The sequence below is a fragment of the Scedosporium apiospermum genome (assembly GCF_000732125.1).
Source record: "Scedosporium apiospermum strain IHEM 14462 chromosome Unknown SEQ_SAPIO_0132, whole genome shotgun sequence".
NCBI classification, from domain to species: domain Eukaryota; kingdom Fungi; phylum Ascomycota; class Sordariomycetes; order Microascales; family Microascaceae; genus Scedosporium; species Scedosporium apiospermum.
In genome coordinates, this window is record NW_015971833.1 from 38,694 (window position 1) to 60,521 (window position 21,828).

At 50.9% G+C, this 21,828-nt stretch overlaps 4 protein-coding genes and 1 pseudogene across 4 annotated transcripts; 2 read left to right on the plus strand and 3 right to left on the minus strand.

The window, feature by feature from the left end:
• Positions 1–688: 688 nt before the first annotated feature.
• On the minus strand, positions 689–2,954 carry SAPIO_CDS8769 (Uncharacterized protein; the record flags this gene model as incomplete). Its single annotated transcript, XM_016790334.1, has 4 exons — positions 689–1,798; positions 1,855–2,251; positions 2,340–2,700; positions 2,948–2,954. The coding sequence occupies 4 exons, from the start codon at positions 2,952–2,954 to the stop codon at positions 689–691; spliced, it is 1,875 nt and encodes a 624-aa protein (XP_016639637.1).
• A 6,066-nt stretch (positions 2,955–9,020) lies between these two features.
• Positions 9,021–11,183, minus strand: SAPIO_CDS8770 (Major facilitator superfamily transporter; the record flags this gene model as incomplete). The annotated part of the gene is made up of 5 exons (XM_016790335.1): positions 9,021–9,622; positions 9,690–10,136; positions 10,200–10,277; positions 10,332–10,572; positions 10,632–11,183. 5 exons carry the CDS (start codon positions 11,181–11,183, stop codon positions 9,021–9,023), a joined length of 1,920 nt encoding a protein of 639 aa, XP_016639638.1.
• Positions 11,184–11,876: 693 nt separating this feature from the next.
• On the plus strand, positions 11,877–12,389 carry SAPIO_CDS8771 (annotated as a pseudogene; the record flags this gene model as incomplete).
• Positions 12,390–16,857: 4,468 nt separating this feature from the next.
• On the plus strand, positions 16,858–18,177 carry SAPIO_CDS8772 (Uncharacterized protein; the record flags this gene model as incomplete). The annotated part of the gene is made up of 2 exons (XM_016790336.1): positions 16,858–17,629; positions 17,756–18,177. 2 exons carry the CDS (start codon positions 16,858–16,860, stop codon positions 18,175–18,177), a joined length of 1,194 nt encoding a protein of 397 aa, XP_016639639.1.
• Positions 18,178–18,513: 336 nt separating this feature from the next.
• Positions 18,514–21,320, minus strand: SAPIO_CDS8773 (uncharacterized protein; the record flags this gene model as incomplete). The annotated part of the gene is made up of 4 exons (XM_016790337.1): positions 18,514–19,234; positions 19,294–19,579; positions 20,261–20,606; positions 20,679–21,320. The coding sequence occupies 4 exons, from the start codon at positions 21,318–21,320 to the stop codon at positions 18,514–18,516; spliced, it is 1,995 nt and encodes a 664-aa protein (XP_016639640.1).
• Positions 21,321–21,828: the final 508 nt, after the last annotated feature.

The following is a 21,828-nucleotide window of genomic DNA, read 5'->3' on the forward strand; positions in this document are numbered from 1 at the left end:
GCATGGCATGAGGAGGGATCCGAGGGAAAGGAGACCGAGGGGGACGGAGTTAGGATCGACGCCATCATGCGGAAGTCTATTCTTGGGGGAGTCTGTCTTAGCCGGGTGTATACTATAGAGGAAAAAAGAGTACTTTCAACTCGAAACTATCTTTGCATCGCCACTCTATGCTACCTGAAATAAAGCGGACTCATGAGGGCTCCATCGCGGAGTCCAGCTGTGGCCTTCCGACGTCTAGTTGTTGCCGAGGTATCAACCGCAAGATGGGAATTCTCTTAACGTATACTTTGCTAATGGCAACTCTCTGGAACTGGATGTGGTGGATATTGGCGGCGCTGCTTCGTTTGATTATGTTGTTATCCTTCTCCACGATCCTCTACATCGCCGAGCGGGGCCGGCTGAAGCTGTTTTAGCGGGAAGATGTATTATCGACCTGGTTGGAATTTGTTCATAGGGATCTGTGAAGTATAAGTTGGAGGGTCCCACTGATCCAATATATTGGAGAATTTCATGATATCGTTGACGAGCTATTCAGAGGTAGAAAGATTCAGGTGTGAGAGTCATTGCCGAGAGGCTTTGAGTTATAATAGGAGCGACTCGAGGAGGGTTACTGGATCACCGCCGGGTAGAGAGCCCGGTCCCGTCGTAGCCTCTGACAGTTCCTATAAATCCCTTCTAAATGTGGCCATCAAACTCTGCACAGCCTCCCATTCTGAGTCTGCACCCCGGCAATCCCATCTCGAACCTCCCAGTCTTCACTCCCCACTGCTGTTGTCGCGTAGAACACACCTCTAGGATCCCACTTCTTCTTAATTCCTAACAACCGCTGATAGATCTCTTCCCCGTAAAAGTCTGCCTGCCATTCTGGTTCCATAACATTCGCCTCGTTGAGGTACGAGCCCCCACCTTCCGTGTGAGGCGCGATTTCCCTCCACGGCCCTAAAATATCGTATGTTAGTCTCCGCGACGCAGTGCTCATTTCTTCAGAAGTCGCATCGGGGGAAACGGTCGCGGATGATATGAAGAAAGCGATAACGTTGCGCCAAGCCGGAGATACAGCGTTGTCCGCGTTGGCGCGGTTCTGCGGTGCTTGATGGTATCCTCCCCACCGTTGACCTGACTCGGATAAGGTGCGGAGTGAGGTGATGAGCTTGCTAAACTTTTCTTCAGACTCCCATACTGAGCGAGGAAAGAGCCTGTTCCCCGGCAGAGAGACAACTCCACCTGCCGAGTTGAGCCCGGCATTCTGTTGCCATGTGGACGAATAGGCTGAGTAGAAGTTTTCGTGAAATTGTGTATCGGGGGTAAATTCAACACCAAGAGCCTTCATTTCGTCAAACCAGGGTTTCACCAGGGCGTTAAAGGATTCAATTGTGTAGTTTGGAGCAAAGAAGGGCTTCATGTCGAATGTGTACGTGCCATTGGTGTTATAAACCCAGAAGAAGGAATAAGTGTGGGCGTCGGTGAAGGGGATGAACATGGCGAGATACTTCCGGACTGCAGCCCAGAAGCGTTCGTTGCTGAGCTTTTCCGACGTTGAAAATGTGAAGGTGGATGTCACGGCTGGCATCTTTGGGTGCACACGAACGATGAGAGACGTGACAATGCCGTAGGTCCCCCCTCCTCCCCCGCGAAGGGCCCAGTAAAGATCAGTATTGTTCGTAGGGCTGGCTGTAACATATTCGCCTGACGCTGTCACTACTTCAAGAGCCATGACGTGGTCGGCAGCCATGCCGTAGTAACCAGACATGGGAGTATGGCCACCTCCAGCAACGTATCCGCCAGCAAAGCCGACGCTCTAGAGGAAGTCAGGGGCGAGACAATACGTGAACAAGAAGGGGCAACAGCCCGTACCTGGCAGATACCTCCTAGCACGGTCCCTCCTACTCTATCAGCTGCCTCATACAACTCCCTAACCGTGACTCCTGCTCCAACCTTGAAAGCCGGACCTTGGTAGCCTGGACCGTCGTAGTCAGGCAGATACTCCAGGTCCTTCAGGTTGTGCGTCCAGATAGATAATGCTCCCGCTCCAGATGACTTGCCGAGATAGCAATGGCCAGTGTTCTTAATCACAAGTCGGAGATTGGCATTCCGTGCAAAGTTGACGGCTAGCTGAATCTGCGACACATCGCTAACGTTTACAGCATACTCAGGAAAGCCGCCAAGAGTACAGGTGCTCGTCTGTCCATCGTTGGGCATGCAAGTTCTGCCTTGGAAAATAGGAAAGAAAATGGAAGTAGGGTGATTTTCGCTAGGTTAATTGTCAGTATTAGCTCGTGTTCGTCTGGCAGGAGCTTTAACGGAAACTAGGCCTGCTGCTATATGGAAGGAGTTCATACTGGAAGTAACCATTCGTCCAGTTAGCTTTGATGGCAGCACACTCATCCTCACTATATAAATCCCAATCCCTGAAACAAGGGGCTCCAATGGGGACCGTAGGGATCAAGGCACCTCGAAGAGCCTGGTTGAATGCATCCCAGACCTCGCGCCCTGGCCATGAATCTTCCCCGGGGAAGCACCTGCATGACCCGCTTGCGGGAAGCGACTTTTCAGAGCCATCATCGAATCCGAAAAGAGCTGCATGTTCCCAGACGCCCTCCGATTTTGAAAGGCCTTCTAGAATCTCAGATGTCAACTGCTGCGTCTCCCACTCAAACAAAGGGGTGCTTGCACTAGACAGCGGTGCTTGCAACGCCGCGACTAGGTTAAAAGAACCCGTGAAAAGAATAATAAGGAAGGCACGAGACGAAGCTCGCCAAAGACCTGTGTAATGTGCCATCTTGTCCAAACCACGCAAGGGGTGACTGACTGCCCAAAAAAAGAAAAAGAAAAGAAGGAACCCCAGTCTTTGCACAGACTCCAGTCCCAAGTAGCCAGTGATAAAGCATGCTTATGACTGGGGGACGGCTCGAGAGCGGTTGCTCTAGTGTACATTCGCGATGCTTACCGGGCATTTTGATGGATAAAGGCGGAAATTTCGGGAACGCAGCGGTAAATGTACGATTGGCGGTTAGGTCATTTCCAGCGAGAGGGGTGATTGAAGAAGTGGTCAGAGAATGTTCTGGAGAGAAATTGAGAATAGGACGGCGATTATTAGGGGAGTGCGGAATGCAAAAGTGCTAAGAATTTCTCTAAAGATATTTATACTTATTTATAGCCAGAGCAAGTAAGTAGACTTCTCTATTTATATTTCATAAGTGGAAGCTAAGCATTGCTACTCGAGGCATGCCTTAAGCCAGCTTGAAGTAACTCTCTAAGTATGCCCTAAGCAGCTCTGAGCTATACCTGAGCCACATGTGGAGAGGGCTTGATAAGGTCAGCTAGCCAAATAAGGAAGTGCCGAGGGGAATCGATGCGACAAACAACCGATTAACCTCAAGTTAACGCCCTAAAATATAATGAGGGTCGACTAGTATCTTGGCTGAAGAATCCCAATCTCGTTGGCGAAAACGACCAGCTCCTCTTAGGGGTCTGGCTATGACATCCTTCCATATCGCTCTCCCGGAATATGATATTCCGATACAGTTCATGAAGAAGATATATGGCACCTACAGGCTACGGGAACTTCTTTAAGATCATTTCGAGCCAAGTCATGAACGTTTGCCCATCCTGCGCGGAACCGACCCTCACGGACGACGACTTCGTCGTCCAAGAAAATCCAAATCTGAGAGATTTTAATTAGATCCTATTAGCTGGGAGTAGTTCGAGTCAGTTGCCGGGCCGAATCTTGTGGACTCTAGAGAGCAAATGGGTCTAGTTGACGATAAGCCTTTCGACATGTCCGACCAGATTCAGGAGGGCAGTGCAGACGATGGGTTGTAAGTAGGAGGAGAAATTTGTATTTGAGTAGTAATGGGGAACCTTGGATTCCCATTTCCAAGACTTTTGAAGGAGATCACGAACAATACACGAGGGAGATATCACCTCCGCCTCCGAGGTTCGCTGTTCGAAGCGGCATTGCCTCTGGTAAATTCAGGACAACAAGCCCACCATCCTTTCTAGAGGCCGGCCTTTATATTTTCCGGCTGGTATATGGGATATTCTCTGCACACCGTGGTTGGGTGAAATGAGATCTATCAAGTGGTGTTGCCATGACTCTCGAAGCAGATCAGAACATACTGCGAAGGATCGATCTCCCGACAACGTACTTAACATAGCAATCTGTGTTCTCTTCTGTTTGACTCTTAGTCATCTCTCAAGAGTCCTCACATTTCAATATTTCATTCCGATTCGCCATCAACTATCGGTTTTGCGTGCTATTTTGTCCTCCTATTACTAATATATGAGGGGTCCGATGGAAAGCACTCGAATCAGAGATGTGTTCACACAATTCTCGCCCTTTTCTTTCTCCAAACAACTTACCAAACCCGAAAACAGGTACGATGACCGATGCGGGAGGCCAACAAGAGACTTGGCGATATCAGAAGGAGCTACCGGCTGATAGGACTGGCCTCGCAGAAGCATGGAAACTACTCGAGTCATATAGTGGAATTCCTTATGGCAAGATCGACGAGCACGTAGCCACAATCGTGAGCCTCACCTCGCGTTAAAGCCTCGATATAGGCAGCTAGAGGCACCTATTAACAAGGAGAGCAGCGAGACAAAGCGTTCAAAGTCTTCAATTACCCCTGCATCGGCCGCTGGCGTTTTCTGGATCTTTACATTTCATCTTCACCTGAGTATCCCGCCGTCATTGCTCGTCTGAAAAGCGGGGATACACTTCTCGATTTGGGCTGTTGCTTCGGCCAAATCTTACGCAAGCTTGCATTTGACGGCGCTCCAGCTGCCAACCTCACTGGTTCCGATCTGCGACTCGAGTTTATCGAACTAGGCTATGAACTGTTCCGCGACAAAGATACATTTAATGCACAGTTCATAACAGGTGATGTGTTAGACCCTTCTGATACGGGAATAGCACTTCTAGATGGGAAATTTGATATTGTGCACGCGGCGAGCTTCTTTCACTTATTCGGGTGGGATGACCAGGTGAAAATAGGAGAGCGGATCGTGCGATTTTTCAAGCCTGGGTCCAGGGCGCTGGTGTTGGGACGGCAAGTAGGATCCTTGAATCCCCCAACTCTTGAGGCACATCATCTCGAGCAAGGAGGGAAACCGTACCACCACAATCTCGAGACTTTGCAAAGTCTATGGGATACGATTGGCATTCGAACAGGAACAAAATGGACGGTTTCCGGCGAGCTATTCGATTTGAAAATTGATGATGTCCCAAGGGTCATCATTAGATTTGCTGTATCTAATGTGGTCTAAGATCTAGGCCGGAAACTTCAATTCCTCTCCTGTGTTTCCTCCGATAGTTCTAGTAAATTAAGAGTCTTGTTCCTCGAGCGCCACGCCCTAGCTTAGAGGCGAAGTAATAACGAGGATCACCTTCTACATTTGGTGCAATCAGCAGGCTGTTAAAGGGTTGTATTCAATTCAACGATCGGATTCTTATACCGACGCACTTTAGATCGGATATCTAACATGAAATGCCGACTAGAGTACCCCATGTGGCGTCAAGGTGTTCCCGCGCAGCAGCACACCTTCGATTGATTAAGCTTTCTTCGGCTTTTGATTCCGTCTCACCATACGAAATTGCGCCGCCTGTGCGAGAAAGGAATTCTATTTGGTCCATTTCTCGAAATTTCCCCGGCTCGGAATGGCGCTCCCGTTCGAGGACGCCCAGGTAGTGGCAGAGTGGAACCCAAAGCTTCCAAGACGCAATATTGGCCTAGCACTGCATCTTCGAAACAAACCTAACAACCTTCGATACTCTGGCTACCATAATATCTACAGGATAAGCTACTAACACGGCCCTTGTAAAATAACACCCGTAGCGCGAGAAGGCACGTGGTGGGAGGAACGATACCAACTCCACAGCCTTCGAAACGGCTTCTTATACACTTCAATCAGCTAGCCACGGTTGAAGTGCCAATTCCAAACTAAGATCGTAGGCAATATCGACACAACCGTGGCTTCTATGGTTTCCTCGATGTCGTGGTCATCAACGCCAGGATGACGGACCCCAAAGATGATAGTGGGTAGTGTCCGAATGAGAGTGAGATCTCGCCGTGTCTGGTTGGGACTTGGGAAGCAAGGAATAATAAGAATATAGAAGTGTTTAGATGTCATGAGATCTAATTCACCCAGCTCCCATATACTGCGAGCAATGGTAGTATCCTTGACATGGCCGGTGAATTGTTCGTCCTTAACGCATGGTTAGCAGGCTCGCTATGGCCGTCTCCCTTCTGGCGGTTTCCGCGCTATCCGAACCATCCGCTCCTTCCAGCATAATTTCCACGTTTTCAGGTTCCCACCCATTCCCATAGTCCAACCATTCCTTGCTGATGGCAAAGAGAAACGACTCCCGGGCGAATCTCATGTCCCCCACGTTGGCGAGGCTTGTAGACTGCTCTGGGAGTAGTTTTGCTGATCATGAGAACCAGAATTTGGAGCACAATGAGGATCTCTTGGGTCGGTGGGGGCCTAAAGAGAAGTGTAGGTTTCGGGGCGGAATGTTATGGGGACTAGGATTCGCTGCGTGGCAAGCTCGCTGCCGACTATCCGGTCATCCGATAGCCGAAAGTTTATTGTGGCAGCCACCCCAGTCACCATCCCGATTTCCTGGCGGTGAGTTTTCTCGGACCATGGCATTAGCATCGATTTGGCTGGCGTTTTGACCCTGGAAACACCAACACCAAAGAATATGTAATAGCTTATCTTTGGCACACTTACCGCCGGACCCCCAGAAGAGCGCGTGTCGTTATCGTGGCAAGCTCGGAAATTTAAACTTAAAGCTAATGTAGCCCAACGTGTCATGAAGCATTCGATTCTGCATGACGCGTGCATACTAGAATTACGTAGGTGGATATATATTACGACGCGCCACTGAGCTGAAACACATCGTCGGGTCATCGTCACGTCTGCCAAGAAGGGGTATGCCCTGGATTTGGGAAAAAGAACGTCTTGACCGGAAGAGACTGTTTTCTTTGAACCCAATCTTCCCCCATCCGTTAGCCTCTTGGCAAATATGCGGTGAAAAAGTCAACCATGTGGTCGCCGAAGCGAATCTCCTTGTGACCTTGGTTCCAAGATGCCGATACAGGCACGAGTCGATGTGTATTCACCAGACTACTACAACGAAGACAAGGGACCTCTTATAATTTATGTTACCGTACCTATGACCGGGGTTGCCATTCTCTTCATCGTTGCCCGGATGTACAGCAGGAGCTTGTCCTTGAGGAGACTACTTATCGATGACTACCTCGTTATCATTTCAGGGGTGAGACGACCGCTGCTTTATCTCATTAGAGCCTATTAAGACTTCTACTGACGTGGCCTACATATGCCGTGTGAAAAGATGTTCAGCGTTGCCTACATCGCTCTGACAGCGGTCGCTATTAGCTACGGCGGCGGCAAACATTCCATTTCACTGGAGCCTTATGAGATCAGCCAGGCCATTCTATTCGTCCTTATTGCCTTCATCCCGGGGCTGCTGTCCTTTACAATACCGAAATTCGCTGTAGTCATACTTCTTTCGAAGATTTTGAACCCCGGGCCGATGCATCGAACTATAATGTGGATTGTGTCCATCGCCTACGGACTCCTCGTTGTTGTGACACTGATTATAAACTTCGCTCAGTGCTCTCCTGCGGCGACGCAATGGGGGAAAGCGCAGGGGACCTGCTGGGACCGCAGGATTATCGTGGATTGTATGCTGGCTGTAGGAAGTGAGTTTTTCCCCCTTCCTCTCTTGTACGCTTCTTTATTATTTTCCCCCTCCTGTACCCAGGATCTTTTACGCGCGAGGATTAACCTTAGAAAGTCACCTCTGCTGCCTTCGACATTTACCTCGCCTCGTATCCCACGTTGGTGCTTTCATTCTTGCAAATGAATTGGAGGAAGAAATTGGCATTGTCGTCCTCTCTTGGTTTCGGATATTGGCAAGTATCCCAGAGGGATAAGGCTCGAGCAATAAGAACTAACTGGTCGGATCATAGTGGTGCAGCAGTTACGATTTATAAATGCACTCTTCTGCCTGATCTTGCAAACCTGGGCGACTTTCCCTGTATGGCACATCTGAAACCTCCGAAATAAAGGCCAGAAGACTGATCTTGCTTTCTTTTTGAGCTAGATTCGGTTGACGAAATTGTAACATGGACAAAGTAGGTACCTCGTGAGTTAGGTCGCCGGCAAGACCAACCATGATCTAGCATAGGATAGCTCTCCTGACTTACTATCCTTCTAGCATCGAGGCCAACTGCGTAGTGATCGGCGCTTGCATTCCGACCCTCTATCCTTGCGTCAGGAAAGTATTCGGTGACAATATCCTAGGAGACAGCTTGCGACTGAGACGGATCACGCCGGATAGAAACAATTCTGGAAGTCAGAACAATCGAAACGAGAACCCTACGTCGGCTACATTGGGAACCATGGGATCATCTGTGACGCGCGTTCAGCCATCTTCATCGTCACAAGGTCCCACGGCCTCAGGCCCAGGTGAGAAGGTTCACGACGGATTAAGACCGCCTCAAATACCAGAGACATGACAACAGGTAGAGGGCAAAGCAAAGATATGCAATTTTCACTATTATTCGTTGGAAGCGCGATTCCGGTCCGACATGGGCTAGAGTATGAGCAGATAGAGGTTTTTGATGTTGCGCCATCTGCTTCAACGTGTTTGACACATAATTCGCTTTATACTCGTGATGGCCTTCCCTTAGCACTCGAATACATACATAAATCTAATTCATATTTGATATCACCCCAATGGGCGGACTAGGCGCCGGGATCAAAGTCATGGCTGCGATTGGGAGAGCAAGTCCTCGGATGCTACTTGCTCCATGTCCCATGTATCTATCCATTTGGCTATCTCAGCTACTTATCCATCTATTGATGAGTCTATCTATCTATCAATCTGTCTATCCGGGTCTATATTGAATAACGGGAGGCCAGCCCATCATTCCTCGGTTATGTACACTCTATCGGTCTATTTTAGAATCTCAGCCACCGCGTGGGCATCAAGCCTTCTGCGCGATTTTCTTCTCCTCCTCCATCTTTTTCTGCTTCTCCAATCTGGCAGCTCTCCATCCCTGCCCCAAGAACCAGTTCACCACGGCAAGTGGTGCCACAGCTACTGTAATAAACGCTAGGCCCAAGAACGCCGCTGGCGGACCAACATCACGTATCATGGTCTCGACGAAAGCAACGCCAATAGCGCCCAATCCGCAACGAACTAGGTTATTGAGAGCCGTGCTGCTCGCGCCCTTACCCGGACACAGGTCGGACACGAGCGTCTGGTTGACTGCGAAGACAGCATTGCTAGTCGCCGCGATTAGGAACTGCAAAGCCAACGGAACGATGATCCAGCCCGGCTTGGATGTCAGGGTAGGATCAGCGAGCGAGAAGCCATAGAGGGCTGTTGAGGCTGTGAAAAGGCCTGTGACCCATCCAAGGCTGCGAAGACGAGCATGCTCGAGTGGGAAGTCCGCCGGGAGGTTCTTGTTTGGGAGCTTGTGAGTCATTTGCAAATTGTGTGTGATCTTGTACGCCACCTCGGCGGCTTTATAGTCATTCGTCATGAGTTTCCCAACGATGACAGAGCCAACAATCGTGCCGAAGCCTAGGTAGTCCAGACCAGTATTAGCTGATGTTAGGCTGGAGCTCTGGAAGATGGAAAGCCTACGTACCATTTGGCAGGAACGCTAGACCAAGGAGAAGTTCATTCAGACCAAACCGTGACTTGAAGAGGCCGGTGGTGCTGGCGGTGACCATACTCCAAATGGCGTACACGACGCCACCGAACAGTAGATTTAAGAGAATGTCCTTCTCGCCCAATAGCTTCAGCGGCTCAATAAAGGTCATGGGAGTTACCTTTTTCCTCTGGACCGTACCATCCAGTTCCTGCATGGAATCAGGCTCCTTGAGGAATCGGGCGACGAGCGGTTGATAGATACCAGTGAGCCTCACGGAGCCGTTGCCCGCAATACTACGCAGTGTCTCGGGTAGGAAAACAACAATCATGATAATTACAAGGGACGAAAGAATGACGAGGAAGATGAAGATAGATCGAAAGCCGAAGAAGTTGGCTATCAGGCCACCCAGGACAGGACCCACGGCGATACTAAAGTTGCGAACTGGAGGCGATAATCTACCAGTTAACAATAACCACTTCAGGTTCATGAAGGTCTTGTACTTACTAGCTTGGTAGAAGCCGATGTAAGCACCCCTTTCGGCTGGAGGAGAAATGTCCTGAATAACGCCGTTACCTTCTCCATCTGTCAGATACCGTAACCCTACGAACTAACTAGCAGAAGTGACGGAGTAGTTACCTATGCTGACAGTAGAAGCACTGCCCGCCGCTTGCAGGCCTCTGAAGACGAGGAGGATAGCGAAGTTTGGTGAAAAGCTAAGGGCGATGTTTGAAATAATATAGACCGTGAAGGACGCAATGTAAATCGGACGTCGCCCGACCGTATCCGACAACGAGCCCCAAAACAATGGCGATAGGCCCTGAACGATCAGGTAAGACGTGATAGTTAACGAAACGGCATCGAGGCTGACGTTGAGATCCTGTCCTGTCGTTAGCGATTGCAATAGTCTCACGCGAGAAATGGGTTTTCTTGACTTACCTTCGAAATGGCGTCTAGCGACGGGAAGTAAATGTTCGACGAAAGGCCAGAGAAGAGACCAGCCACACCAATAATGCCGACCAGTAGCCTTTTACGGCCCTTGGAGAAGACATGATACGGCTGGTCCGGCTCAGGGGCAGGGAGTCTCAGCTTTTCCTCAACACCCTCTCGTGGCACCGCGTTAGAATCGGAAAACGGGTTTTCGCTCGCCGTTGTCTCAACCCTGTAATCATCATCGAATGGATCCTCGGACATTTGTAGCTGATTTCCCTCCAGGTTACCGCTCTGCGGTATGGGGTGTAGTGACGGACTCTGAGTTTGCCCTCTTGGTCGAAAGAGTTCGGCGTTGGGGAAGTAGTTCCCCCCAGACTTGCGCGTCGGGACAGGCATGTCACTGCAATACGGCCTCGGACCGTGTTGAAGATCGATCGACAGACGGGGAGCAGTCTTTGAATCCGAACCGTTTCCGCCGCCAATCAGGCCAATGGTTGTTAGGCCACTTGCATGCGAAGTAACGGCCTCAAGAGAGCTGCGGCGGCTTTGATGTTCCATGTTGACCACTAGAGTCTGCCCGATATGAGGAACCTGCCCGAGGCAGATTCGAAGGAGCCGTGATATGAGGCCCTATGGTATCTATAAGGAAAACGACGTGTCGGCAAGCTTAAGCTCGCCGAGCATCCTCTCTGGCGTTGAGCTATCGTCCAAAGGAAGCTACTCACAATAACCTGTTTCTTTTTTTTATCACTCGGGCAATGCTAATGTATCACCCACCGATATGCTACATGTATTATGGCGCGAAACAAGATCCAAAACTCGGGGCAGCGTAGCGCTGGATATAAAAATAGATCCGCCCGAACTTTTGGCTGGCCAGAGCCCTGACACTCGAAACTTGTGGCGTCCAACTCAACATTTGAATGGCAAAAAGTTTACGATCGATCCACTCTTTACTTTTTGACTGGCCACGACACACGCTACCGGTTGACGCGCCCTATGCTCGCGGACAATGGGAGCCGCTACGAGAGCCGCACAGGGCGACTCAATGCTCATAGATAACATGCTCCGAGGCCCCTCCGAGATCGACCACAATCTACTGAGAGTTTCTGAATCACTCTCTTATTCTGCCCTCTAGTCAAACCCACTGTTCTAACAGAAAAGGCAGTAGCCACTTAAGATCCATTTGTGCCAAATAACCTTTGAAATTTGAGAACGAAAAATACATCCCAGACATTTTTATCGCAGCACAAAATGGCCGGACTCTCAAGGCTTCGGCGGAGAGAGCCTCCGCCCCCGATCGATGTTCGCGACGAAAAGAATGAAGCCGGTGTCAACGATGATGACAAGGGACGACAGCCATCGCCCACGCGGAGAGCCCCAAAATCACCCACGAAGGCGGCTCAGTCCAGCACCGGGCAGACACGTACGCTATTACCACCGACCATATCGACGACTCGGATAAGTACACCGAAGACAGGTGCTCTACTTCCGACGACGATAACGACGGCTCAGAGAAGTACAGCGGAGATGGGTGATCTTCTCGCGACCACAACAATTCGGTTCGCCACCACTGAGGGAAGTGCAGCACCGGCTGCGATAACCACAAACTCCAGTCAGATGAGCGATGCGGTAATCTCGGGACCAGGCGCTGCTTTCATTGGTAGTGTGGGATTGGCAGGTGTGTCTTCCCTCTTCCCCGAGAACGGTCCTGGTGAGAGAAAGGTTGCTGTTGACATGCGCTGGCAGCTGGATTATCGGCTCTAGGCATGACTGTGTTCATCATTTTCAGCAGAAAGAGGGAGAGGAAGAGGAAGAGGAATCAAGAGGGACGTAGCCAGTAGCCGTCAGTGGGAACTTCGGGCGATTGAAGTTAATTAACAGGGGTTATTCTTGTTGGAAAAGAGGACAGGATTTGATTCATAGCACAAGTTCCATCGCAAACAGAGAACATGATACGAAGTAAAGAGCCCCTGAAGTTTTAAGGAATCATATGAAGGCAAAGTTGAGACTGCACTGTCGTTGGTAAAGGGAAAAAAAAAAGGTTATCTTTAAACTGCATGCTTAACGTCTTGATCGGCAGTCGCAAACTTAACTTTGGAAAGGGAACCATGCGACAGCGGCGACGCGTCGTTGAAGACGGGCACCAGAATGAACCTTGTTTGGGCGGCTCGCAGCTTAAAAACCATCAAGTCTTCCTTGGTCTAGTGGTCAGGATACCTGCTTGTCATTGAGCAGCTCGCAGGTGGCCGGGGTTCGATTCCCCGAGGGAGAGCTTAATTTTTTTTTTCTTCCTCCCTCCTTGCCAGTGTTGTCAACTTTTATCTTAATCAATGTTCCTTTTCATTATGTCACTCACATTGACCTTTAATTTATCTTTCTCTTTACTTCGTAGTTTATTCTAGCCAAAGATGGCTCGGAAATGACGACCTGCTTATGAATAAGGCCATGTGTTCCATGTTGACAATAGTCGAGGGCCGACCCTATCCGAGGTCGAAAACACTGTTGCACGCTCAATGACGCCTCGGCATTTTCAGGGTATCCAAATGGTGCTCCTGCTTCATAGTCCACTATTAACCTCTTCCAACAAATAATTGTCGCCGAGCAGCCAACGACACCCCTTGACAGGTAGGCGAGCGACGGGTTCTTGCGTCACGAATCAGTTTCTTCCAGTCGCCCGGAAGGTGTACAGCCCCTTGATTCTCACGATTATTTTAGGGCAGTGGGGCATCCCCCTTTTCTACGAACAGTTTTGATCGGAACTCGGCAACCTGTCACAATTATGGGAGCCACACGACATTCTATTCTTCTTCTCGATGGCTGGTAGTATTACCGGGGGGTCCCCGATACATGTGGAATTAGTTTCAAGGAGCACGGCACGGGAGAGGGAGCTTGCGTCACCAAAACAAAACCCTTGGATGATTGTCCCTAATACTTGGGGTCCCAAGTTGGTCTGTGGTCACGGTCAATCCATCCTCGTTGCCACAATATCGGACTGGAAGCCCTCAACAGACTGGAATTCGGCACCCCTTGACCAAGTCATGGCTGGCGGCCGGGGAGAGCTTCCTCCGATCGACATCGCCCTGACCCCTGGCCCTGACCGAACCCAGCAGGCTGCGATACTTTTGTGGACCCACGCATGGCAGTTGCAGGACACGAACTGGAATATCGCGGATGGCGCGTTCCCTCCTAAGATGTACGCGATCCGGTTACAAAATAGCACCTTTCCAGTCACCGAGGGAAAAAATCATCGAGTTTGCGTTACTGGCATTCGTTTCAACTGCCCCTTGGCCGCTCGCCATACCCGCGGCTCGAAGAACGGATCCGGAAGCGACCAGTGGGTATACACGAGTGCTGGAAAAGAAAGGATATCGACAGGCAGGAAGTCGACGGGGATGCATGTGATGACACAGAGACGGGGGTTTCGGGGCGTCGGGAGATGGCGCCACTCAAGGCTTAGCTGGCGAAGAAGAGATGCTACTGACCTAGAGCGTTCTTTTAGCCTGTCGCGTTTTACGCCTTTAGTGAAAGACGATGCCGTACCTCCGAAATCATACTCTGGCACTGTCGGATTCTTTGTCGATCTGAACGATGGAAGGACGGTCCAGCCGGAGCGGAACATTCCCCTGCATCCGTGCCAGGTCAATCAAGGAGTAGCTAGGTTTAAATCGAGCACGAGGGTTTTTTCTTCTCTCCCTTTTCTAGGTTACGGGAGATGGACCAACCGACTCGCCCGATCTCAAAGGAGAACCGCCTACGCCGCAATATTATATCGAAGTATTGGCGGGCAACAGCAATCTACGTCCATGGGAGGCGTCTCAGGACTCTCCTGGTCACCTATTGGATCGCGGTAGAGACGACCTAGGTATAAAGTTTGTGTCGCCAACGGCCGGGACTGGAACGCATGAAGGCCTTTCGTCGCAGGCATGGGAGTCCCACGAGTGTTCGATGGTCTTTCCTGCGGCAGTGCTGCCTGCAAAAGAACTAGGGGAGGAGAGTAGGTCAAGTCTCGACCAAGCCGCTCCTGATGCTGTTCCAGCAGGTGGCGAGACCATGGACACCCTTGGAGACTCAGGAACACACTATCGGAGGATGCAATCGCAAACCATGTTAGGGTGGTGTAACCGCACCAGCGCTGCTCTCTCCCTATCCTATCTGCCCAATTGGGATTAAGTGCGTTTGCAATTCCGTAGCTTGTGCGTGTCGTGTCAGTGTCCGTCACCGATGTCGTTGCGAAATCTAATTGAGAGCGGATTGCTTGCATCATCGTACCGCTATCGTGCCGATCTTGGATTTGCGGGTCGTTCGGGTTGGATCCGAGCATGTCCCGCAAATCAACATGTGGAACCGGGGCACTTCCGCCTTGAGCTTCACAAAGAAGAGCAACGGTACCGTTAAGGAATATGATTGCACATCGGCTTTCCATCAGCACTCACTCCCGGGCTGGAAAGACTCGTGTGCGATAGATATACAGGCAGGTTTCCATGCGAGAAAGAACAGATTTTGTAATAACCGGGCCAGAAATCAGGTGAGCGTAACAGCTTAGTCGAATAACTCCTACGGTACCCCTGCTTAACCCTGTCCTCTTATTTGTACAAGAATGGGTAAGGGTGCCAAGACTGTAGAAAATCGAATGCTGGACGTATTTCGAAGCATCTTCCACTGAGGTGTAGCGTTGATGAGCCATTAGACAGCAGCTCCAACTGCGAGGAAGCCTCTTATTCCAGCTGTAATACACCACATGAAATAATCAGACTTGGCTAAACACTGGCACGGAACTTGCGCATTGGCGGCGTATAAACCCCCCAGGGACTGATTGTGGTGTTGAAGCGTAGCTCCGTTTAGAACCTGGGAAATCAGGAAGACCTGAGAGAGTCAAGGCTCCCAGAGGAGATAAGGAATTGGGAATAGGGGCGGAACCCAATGCCTGAGTGCCTCTCGAGACGGGGCGTACTAACCCTGCGTGGCGCTTCGTACCACTACCGGTGCCGCACCAGCTTCCTTATTCTTGGCCTCGAAGGGGATATGCCCAGGGAGATTTCCGAAACAGTTTTTCGCCAGCAGGGAACAGGTTTCGATATTACGATACATCTAATCTACCCGTGAGTTGCGCCTGAGAATACTGGCAGTGTCTTGACGAACAAGTCGGTGCTGACAGTTGTCCGATGATGTAATCCTGACCATATCTCTGGGAAGAAGTACGACAGTATTTATTCCCCTCACTGGAGCCAATTCCACTTTAAACTTGAATGAACTCATTCATCCCGAGATCAGGTAACTAAACGACCTTCATTCTTCAACCGCTTGTACTTGCCGTGGGTTGGATGGGATGATGCGGCTTTTATTTAGTTAGGCTTATCCCCTAGCAGCCCGGTAAGACGGAACAGCTTTTAACTCAAACATCGACACCACCCCTGCTCATTCTCAATTGCCGTTCTCTCGTGATGGAGCTAGGCGAGGTGTGGAGGGGCTTAGCGGGGCAAGTGGTGGGGTGGCATCAAATTTTACCCCGCGCCTGAATTAGTTCCAGAGCAGAATCTGCAAAGAAGAGAGGCTGGGCGACGGTGAAAGAGTGTGAGGGAGAGAGGGGGAGCCTGGCGGGTCTGGAGTAGAGTCTACATAAGAAGCGGTTCTGATTTTGTATTATCTCGCGGAAGTCGAGTCTCGGAGAACATATTCCTGGAGCACGGCGGTGTACTGGTACAATCTACGGGCCTCCGTTACCCCAAACAGATCAATCGAAGCTCGCAAACCCGCTCTTTGACGACGAGCTTCCAAGCTCGCCCACAGAACCAATTGGGGGGAAATGAAGCATGGGACGGTTGTTAGTGCGGGGTCTCAGCCTATGATATGGATCATACTCTCGATCCATGTCCCGCGCAACCCGTACCTCCGTGAGGCGAGATGAGCACGGGTGGGCACGTCCGCGTGTTATTGTGAGCGTGCGTGCCCCGATTAACCATAAATTGGTACGTGTTGAGCGGGCAGCGCTATGCTGCAAGTGGCCAGCTGTTTGGCACATTTGATGAAAGGTACCCGAGGCATCTCGAGCCTTCGTTTTGCTCCTTTAATCTGATTCTTCCATTGCTCTCCTCTTCCTCAATTTTCTGTTTCCTTACCATCTTAAGAGATACAGGGCTCTCTATTTCCTCCCGTGAGCCACCATTGCCCAGACTTCGTTCGCCCTCTACGCTTGATCCTCCAATTGACATCTTCTTGTCCTTTACCGTCCACCATGAGTCCCGCCAGACTTCCTTTCCACGCCGACCAGATCGGGTCGCTGATCCGCCCCGCATCACTCGCAGCTGCGCAGGAGCAGGCAGATGCCGGCCGAATTACCCAAGAGCAGCTTTGGGAGGAGCAGAGCAAGGCAGTGGCTGATATTGTCAAGAAGCAGCAGGAGCACGGAGTCCGCGCTATCTGCTCCGGCGAGTTCGATCGCAAGTGGTACTTTGGAGGCTTCTTCGAGAAGCTCGAAGGTTTCCGCCAAGTCATCCCCGTCCCCTGGGAGCTTGCTAGGTTATCCGCGCCCCCGATTGCTGCGTTGAAGAAGGCCGGCAAGCAGTACCCCATGGCGGCCATTTGCGAGGGGAAGATCAAGTACAACCAAAGTCCATACCTCGAGAACTGGAAGCTCCTTCGGTCCAATCTGCCGCTGGAGCAGTGGTCCGAGGCCAAGTTCACCATGCCCCCTCCTTGCTATTTCCACCTGCGATTGGGTCCCGGAAAGTGCTACAGCAGTGATGCGTATGCCAATGACAAGGAGTTCTTTGCCGACCTCGCCAAGGCCTACCAGCAAGAGTTCAAGACCCTCCACTCCGAGGGTCTCCGCAACATCCAGATCGATGACCCCACCCTCGCTTATTTCTGTTCCGACTCTATGCTCCAGGCGTTGAAGGACGATGGAGAGGATCCCGAGGCTCTTTTCGACACTTACCTCCAGGCGCACAATGATTGCATCGCCAACCGGCCAGAGGATCTCCACGTTGGCCTCCATATCTGCAGAGGTTAGTGTTCTAACGAATTTAAGAAACGAAATGAGGAAAGAAAAAAAAGGTTTCTCAGAGACTTGACGAAGGAGGTGTGTCTTCGAAACAATTGCAGTGCTAACAATTGCGACTCTTGTCCTGCAGGAAATTTCGCCAAGTCCATGCACTTCAGCGAGGGCTCCTACGAGAAAATCTCCGAAAAGATGTTCTCCACCCTCAACTACGATACCTTCTTCCTCGAGTACGATAACCCCCGCTCCGGCGGTTTCGAGCCCCTCCGATTTCTCCCCAAGGGCAAGAACGTCGTCCTCGGAGTCGTCACCACCAAGGATCCCGAGCTCGAGGACGCCGAGGTGATCAAGTCCCGCGTGAAGCAGGCCGCCGACATCATCGCCCAGGGCCAAGGCGTAACCATCGAGGAGGCCCTGCAGAGCATCGGCATCAGCCCCCAGTGCGGCTTCGCGAGCGTTGCCGTCGGTGCTGAAGGGATGACTGAGGAGAAGATGTTTGCTAAGCTTAAACTTGTGAAGGATGTTGCTAGGGAATTGTGGCCTGATCGGGCGTAGATGCATTTACATTGCTCCGCATGTTTCTCTTTTCTTCCTTTGCTATAGCGATGGATAGTATTGGCCTCTGATTACATATTGCTTTACGGATCAATTACCCTCGCCGACGCCGAGTCACCCACACCACCCGGTTCGGGCTGTGACAATCCTAATATGAGATCACCCCAGGTTGCTTGGGAGTAGGATCATAGGTGCTTGCTATAAATTAAGCGGGGTAGCTAAGTAGCCCATTACAGCCTTATAGATGTATATACCAGTGCTGCCTGCAGCCGTAGTTGAGCTTGGTTGTCTATGCACCTTTGAGGCAGAAGGAGAATACCGCAAGAGTTGCGCCAGCTATGGGGTTGGGGCAAGCTCATCGATAGTGAACGGACGTCGTGGCTCTTTAGGACCGCTCAGGGCATCAGTCCGCTCAGGTAGATCGTGGCCATCCTGAGGACTAGTGGTGCCTGGGCTGTCTGTTGGTTTGGGTGGCAGGGGCGGATTGTCTGGTAGCCCGTGATGAGCCATCATCAGCATCTTCTTATTCTTTTGCTCGAGGGGCGCCAACTGTAGGCCATAGTCCGGCGGTACGGGCATGATAGGGTTGAATAGCCCCCCCACTGGTTCGGCCTGCACTGGCAAAGCATTAGCCTCTTGACGGGCCATCATCAGCCTCTTCTTGTTTTCCTGCTCTAGAAGCATCAACTCCAATTGAATATCCGCCGGATCCAGGGCGGAAATTGGCCTTTTCTTGCCTGTTTTACGTGCCCGAGAAATATTTTGAGGACCTGGAGGACTACCAATGGTCTTGGCGGTGGCGCGGATTCTGCTATGTCCCTCTTGACTGTCCGTCGTTGCTCTTTCCCGACTGGTGCTGAGATCTAGGGCCGCGGCATTCTTCCCCAGCCCCTCGGTTCCTACCGACTCGGGGCGTGGAATGATTGAGGCTTCAGTAAGACACCTGTCTCTCTGGTTCTGTTCTCTCCTCGTGGACTGGTCGCTAATATCTTGTACGAGTTGATCGAGCCCCACCAAACTAGTGCTTAGCGCGAGATGATCCACCCGACCAGAGTCCCTGCATCTCCATTCGCATTAGTTGCTTTCTAGGACACATCAACTTCAGGCTCATCTTACCGCGACACCTCACCAACTAACGCCTCGATCTGCTCAATATCTCGACGTAGAGCCTTGCAGAGAGCCTCTAACCGTCCACCCGCTAAAGCAGCAGCCTTCGCCTTCTCATAAGCCGCCTTTAGGGAATACTCGCTGCGTCCTATGCTCAACTTCCCATCATTCTCCGTATGTATCTTGCTCAACTCGTCATGCAGCGTCGGGACTCTTTGGTCGGTGATCTCCTCCGTGATTGAAGCAGATTTTCCAACGAGGGTGATGGGATACGTTCTTGTGCGAGGATGACAACCTAGCATAAGAAAATGAACGCATTAACAGGCCGCCCATCGCTTGTCGTGGGGGTCAAAAAAAAATACACAAACCTTCATGAGGTGATCCGCGAATGCTCTAGCTTCCCTGCAGAGCCTGTCATATTCATTGTTACTACCACATCGACGCTCAGGAGCGTTGCTCAGCTCTCCTGCAACCTCACAGGCCCTCAAAAGCTTGGTTACATGGGGAAGGAAGGCAGCCATATTTAGCAGGAACAACAACAATTAATATGCAGGGCCGATGCGTAAGTTTCAAAGCGAAGGTGGCGCCCGGTACATTTGGCAATGCAGAGTCACCTCTTCAGTTTCTCGTGAAGGGAAAAGTTGGGTGAGGGGAAGACCAATGTGGCCCACGTGATCAAGACATTTCATCTTCCCCCTTATTCGTTCATGTTCACGAATCACGAGATCACACTCGATATAACTCTACCCTCAGTGACAGCCGACAACCTTTCATTTATTTATGTCTGCGACGACGGGAGAAAGCACGGCGGGATGAGGGAATAAGTGTCGCCACCAATAGAACACGAGGAACCCAGTCATGCCCAACCGTTCCTTATTCTATTGTAAGATGCGCCGAGAGTTGAGAGCATAATCCATCGCCTTTGCCTGTCTGTTTCGATGAGATCAGGTCTCTTGGAGCCTAGCGGCTGGCTTACGAAGAACGGTGTCTCCTTCCGTCAGACCAGCCCAGTTCCAGCAAGCCTCCCAGACTCTCCACTGGGACTCCTCGTCCAAGCTACCTTCCGACGATTGGACTGCCTTCGTCCCTACATAGTAGCCCCTCTTCCCCTGGAACTCGGGGCCAACGGTCAGCGCCACGAGATCGCGACCAGAGTCGGCGCTGGTCCGCGCTGCCTTTGTGAAATGCCTTAGAATGGGCATCATGACGTTGACCGTAGCGAGTATAGCCCTGAGAAGTAGCTTTTGCTCGACATGGCCGCGTGAGTCGACGATGCCGCCCGGGTCCATAGCCGTTACGGTGATATTGGACGGGTGTGGGTCCTAGGAGGCTTGGCATGTTAGTATTATTTCACTCGGCTAGGGATTTTTGTTCGACGTTATTTATGTACATACGGCTTGGAGTCTCTTATTGAGGTCGTGCATAAACATAACATTGGCAAGTTTGGCAGTGGCATATCTTTGGAATCCTCGGTCGTGCTCCAGGCCAGGACTATCCGCCAGAGGTTTGATAAGGGTGTTAATGTCATCGGGGATCTTGGCTCTGAGGCGTGCTACCATATTATCCTTCTCGGTATAATGAGCCTCAGAGCCGAGCATGATAATTCGACCGGACTCCTCATTTACGGATCCCAGCAGCGCCATAACCAAGAGAAAATGCGACAGGTGGCAAACCTGGAAAGCTGCGTCGCGGCCATCGACGGTAAACTTTTGGCCGCGCAGAGACCAGGAGGAAGCGTTGCAGACGATGGCATCGATACGCGGAATCTCTCCCTTCGTGACGCGTCCTGAGATCCGCGATGTGAATGAGCGCACTTCATCCAGACTGCCAAGATCGAGGCGCTCGATGATGACTTTGTCTTTTGCCTTCGGATTCAGGGAGATGAGGTTGTGAAGTCTGGCTGTGTTTGGGTCAGATGTCGAAGGGTCGCGGACTGTTGCGATGAGGGTGTGGTTGGGGTAAGAGGAGAGGAAACACTTGACGAAGCCAAGGCCAAGGGATCCATTTGCCCCGGTGAGAACAACCGTGCCAGCCATGTTTGTTTTTCAGCGGTGATATGTCACACTCGGAGTCTTTACGGTCATAGGCAGGCATCTCTATAAAATTGTGATTTTGGAACCAAGGCTATGCTCATTTATTATGCGCTATTTGCCAAACCGGATGGACCGGCAAACTCGACACAGAAACTGGGCCGAGACTTTGACGGGATTCCGTTGATTCACGCTTCCGACTTTCGGTGGTTAAGTAATCCGCCCGGTGACCTCAACAAGCCGAGTGGGGAAGGTGTCGGAATTCCGACCAACCTCAGAAAATCTGAACAGACGGGCAAGTTCCCCGTTTCAATATCGTCTTCGAACCCTCCAAGATAGCAATTCCGACAATGGAGCAATTCCAAGAGCAATACCAAAACGAAATAGGCTGCAATACTTGTGGCAGGAAATTTCCCTCATGTAAGACATTACTCCATCTTCCTACACCCCCCCGTTCACTGCCTTATTCTCCCCAAGATCCGATCATATTGTACCTCTAGACCATAAGCTAAAC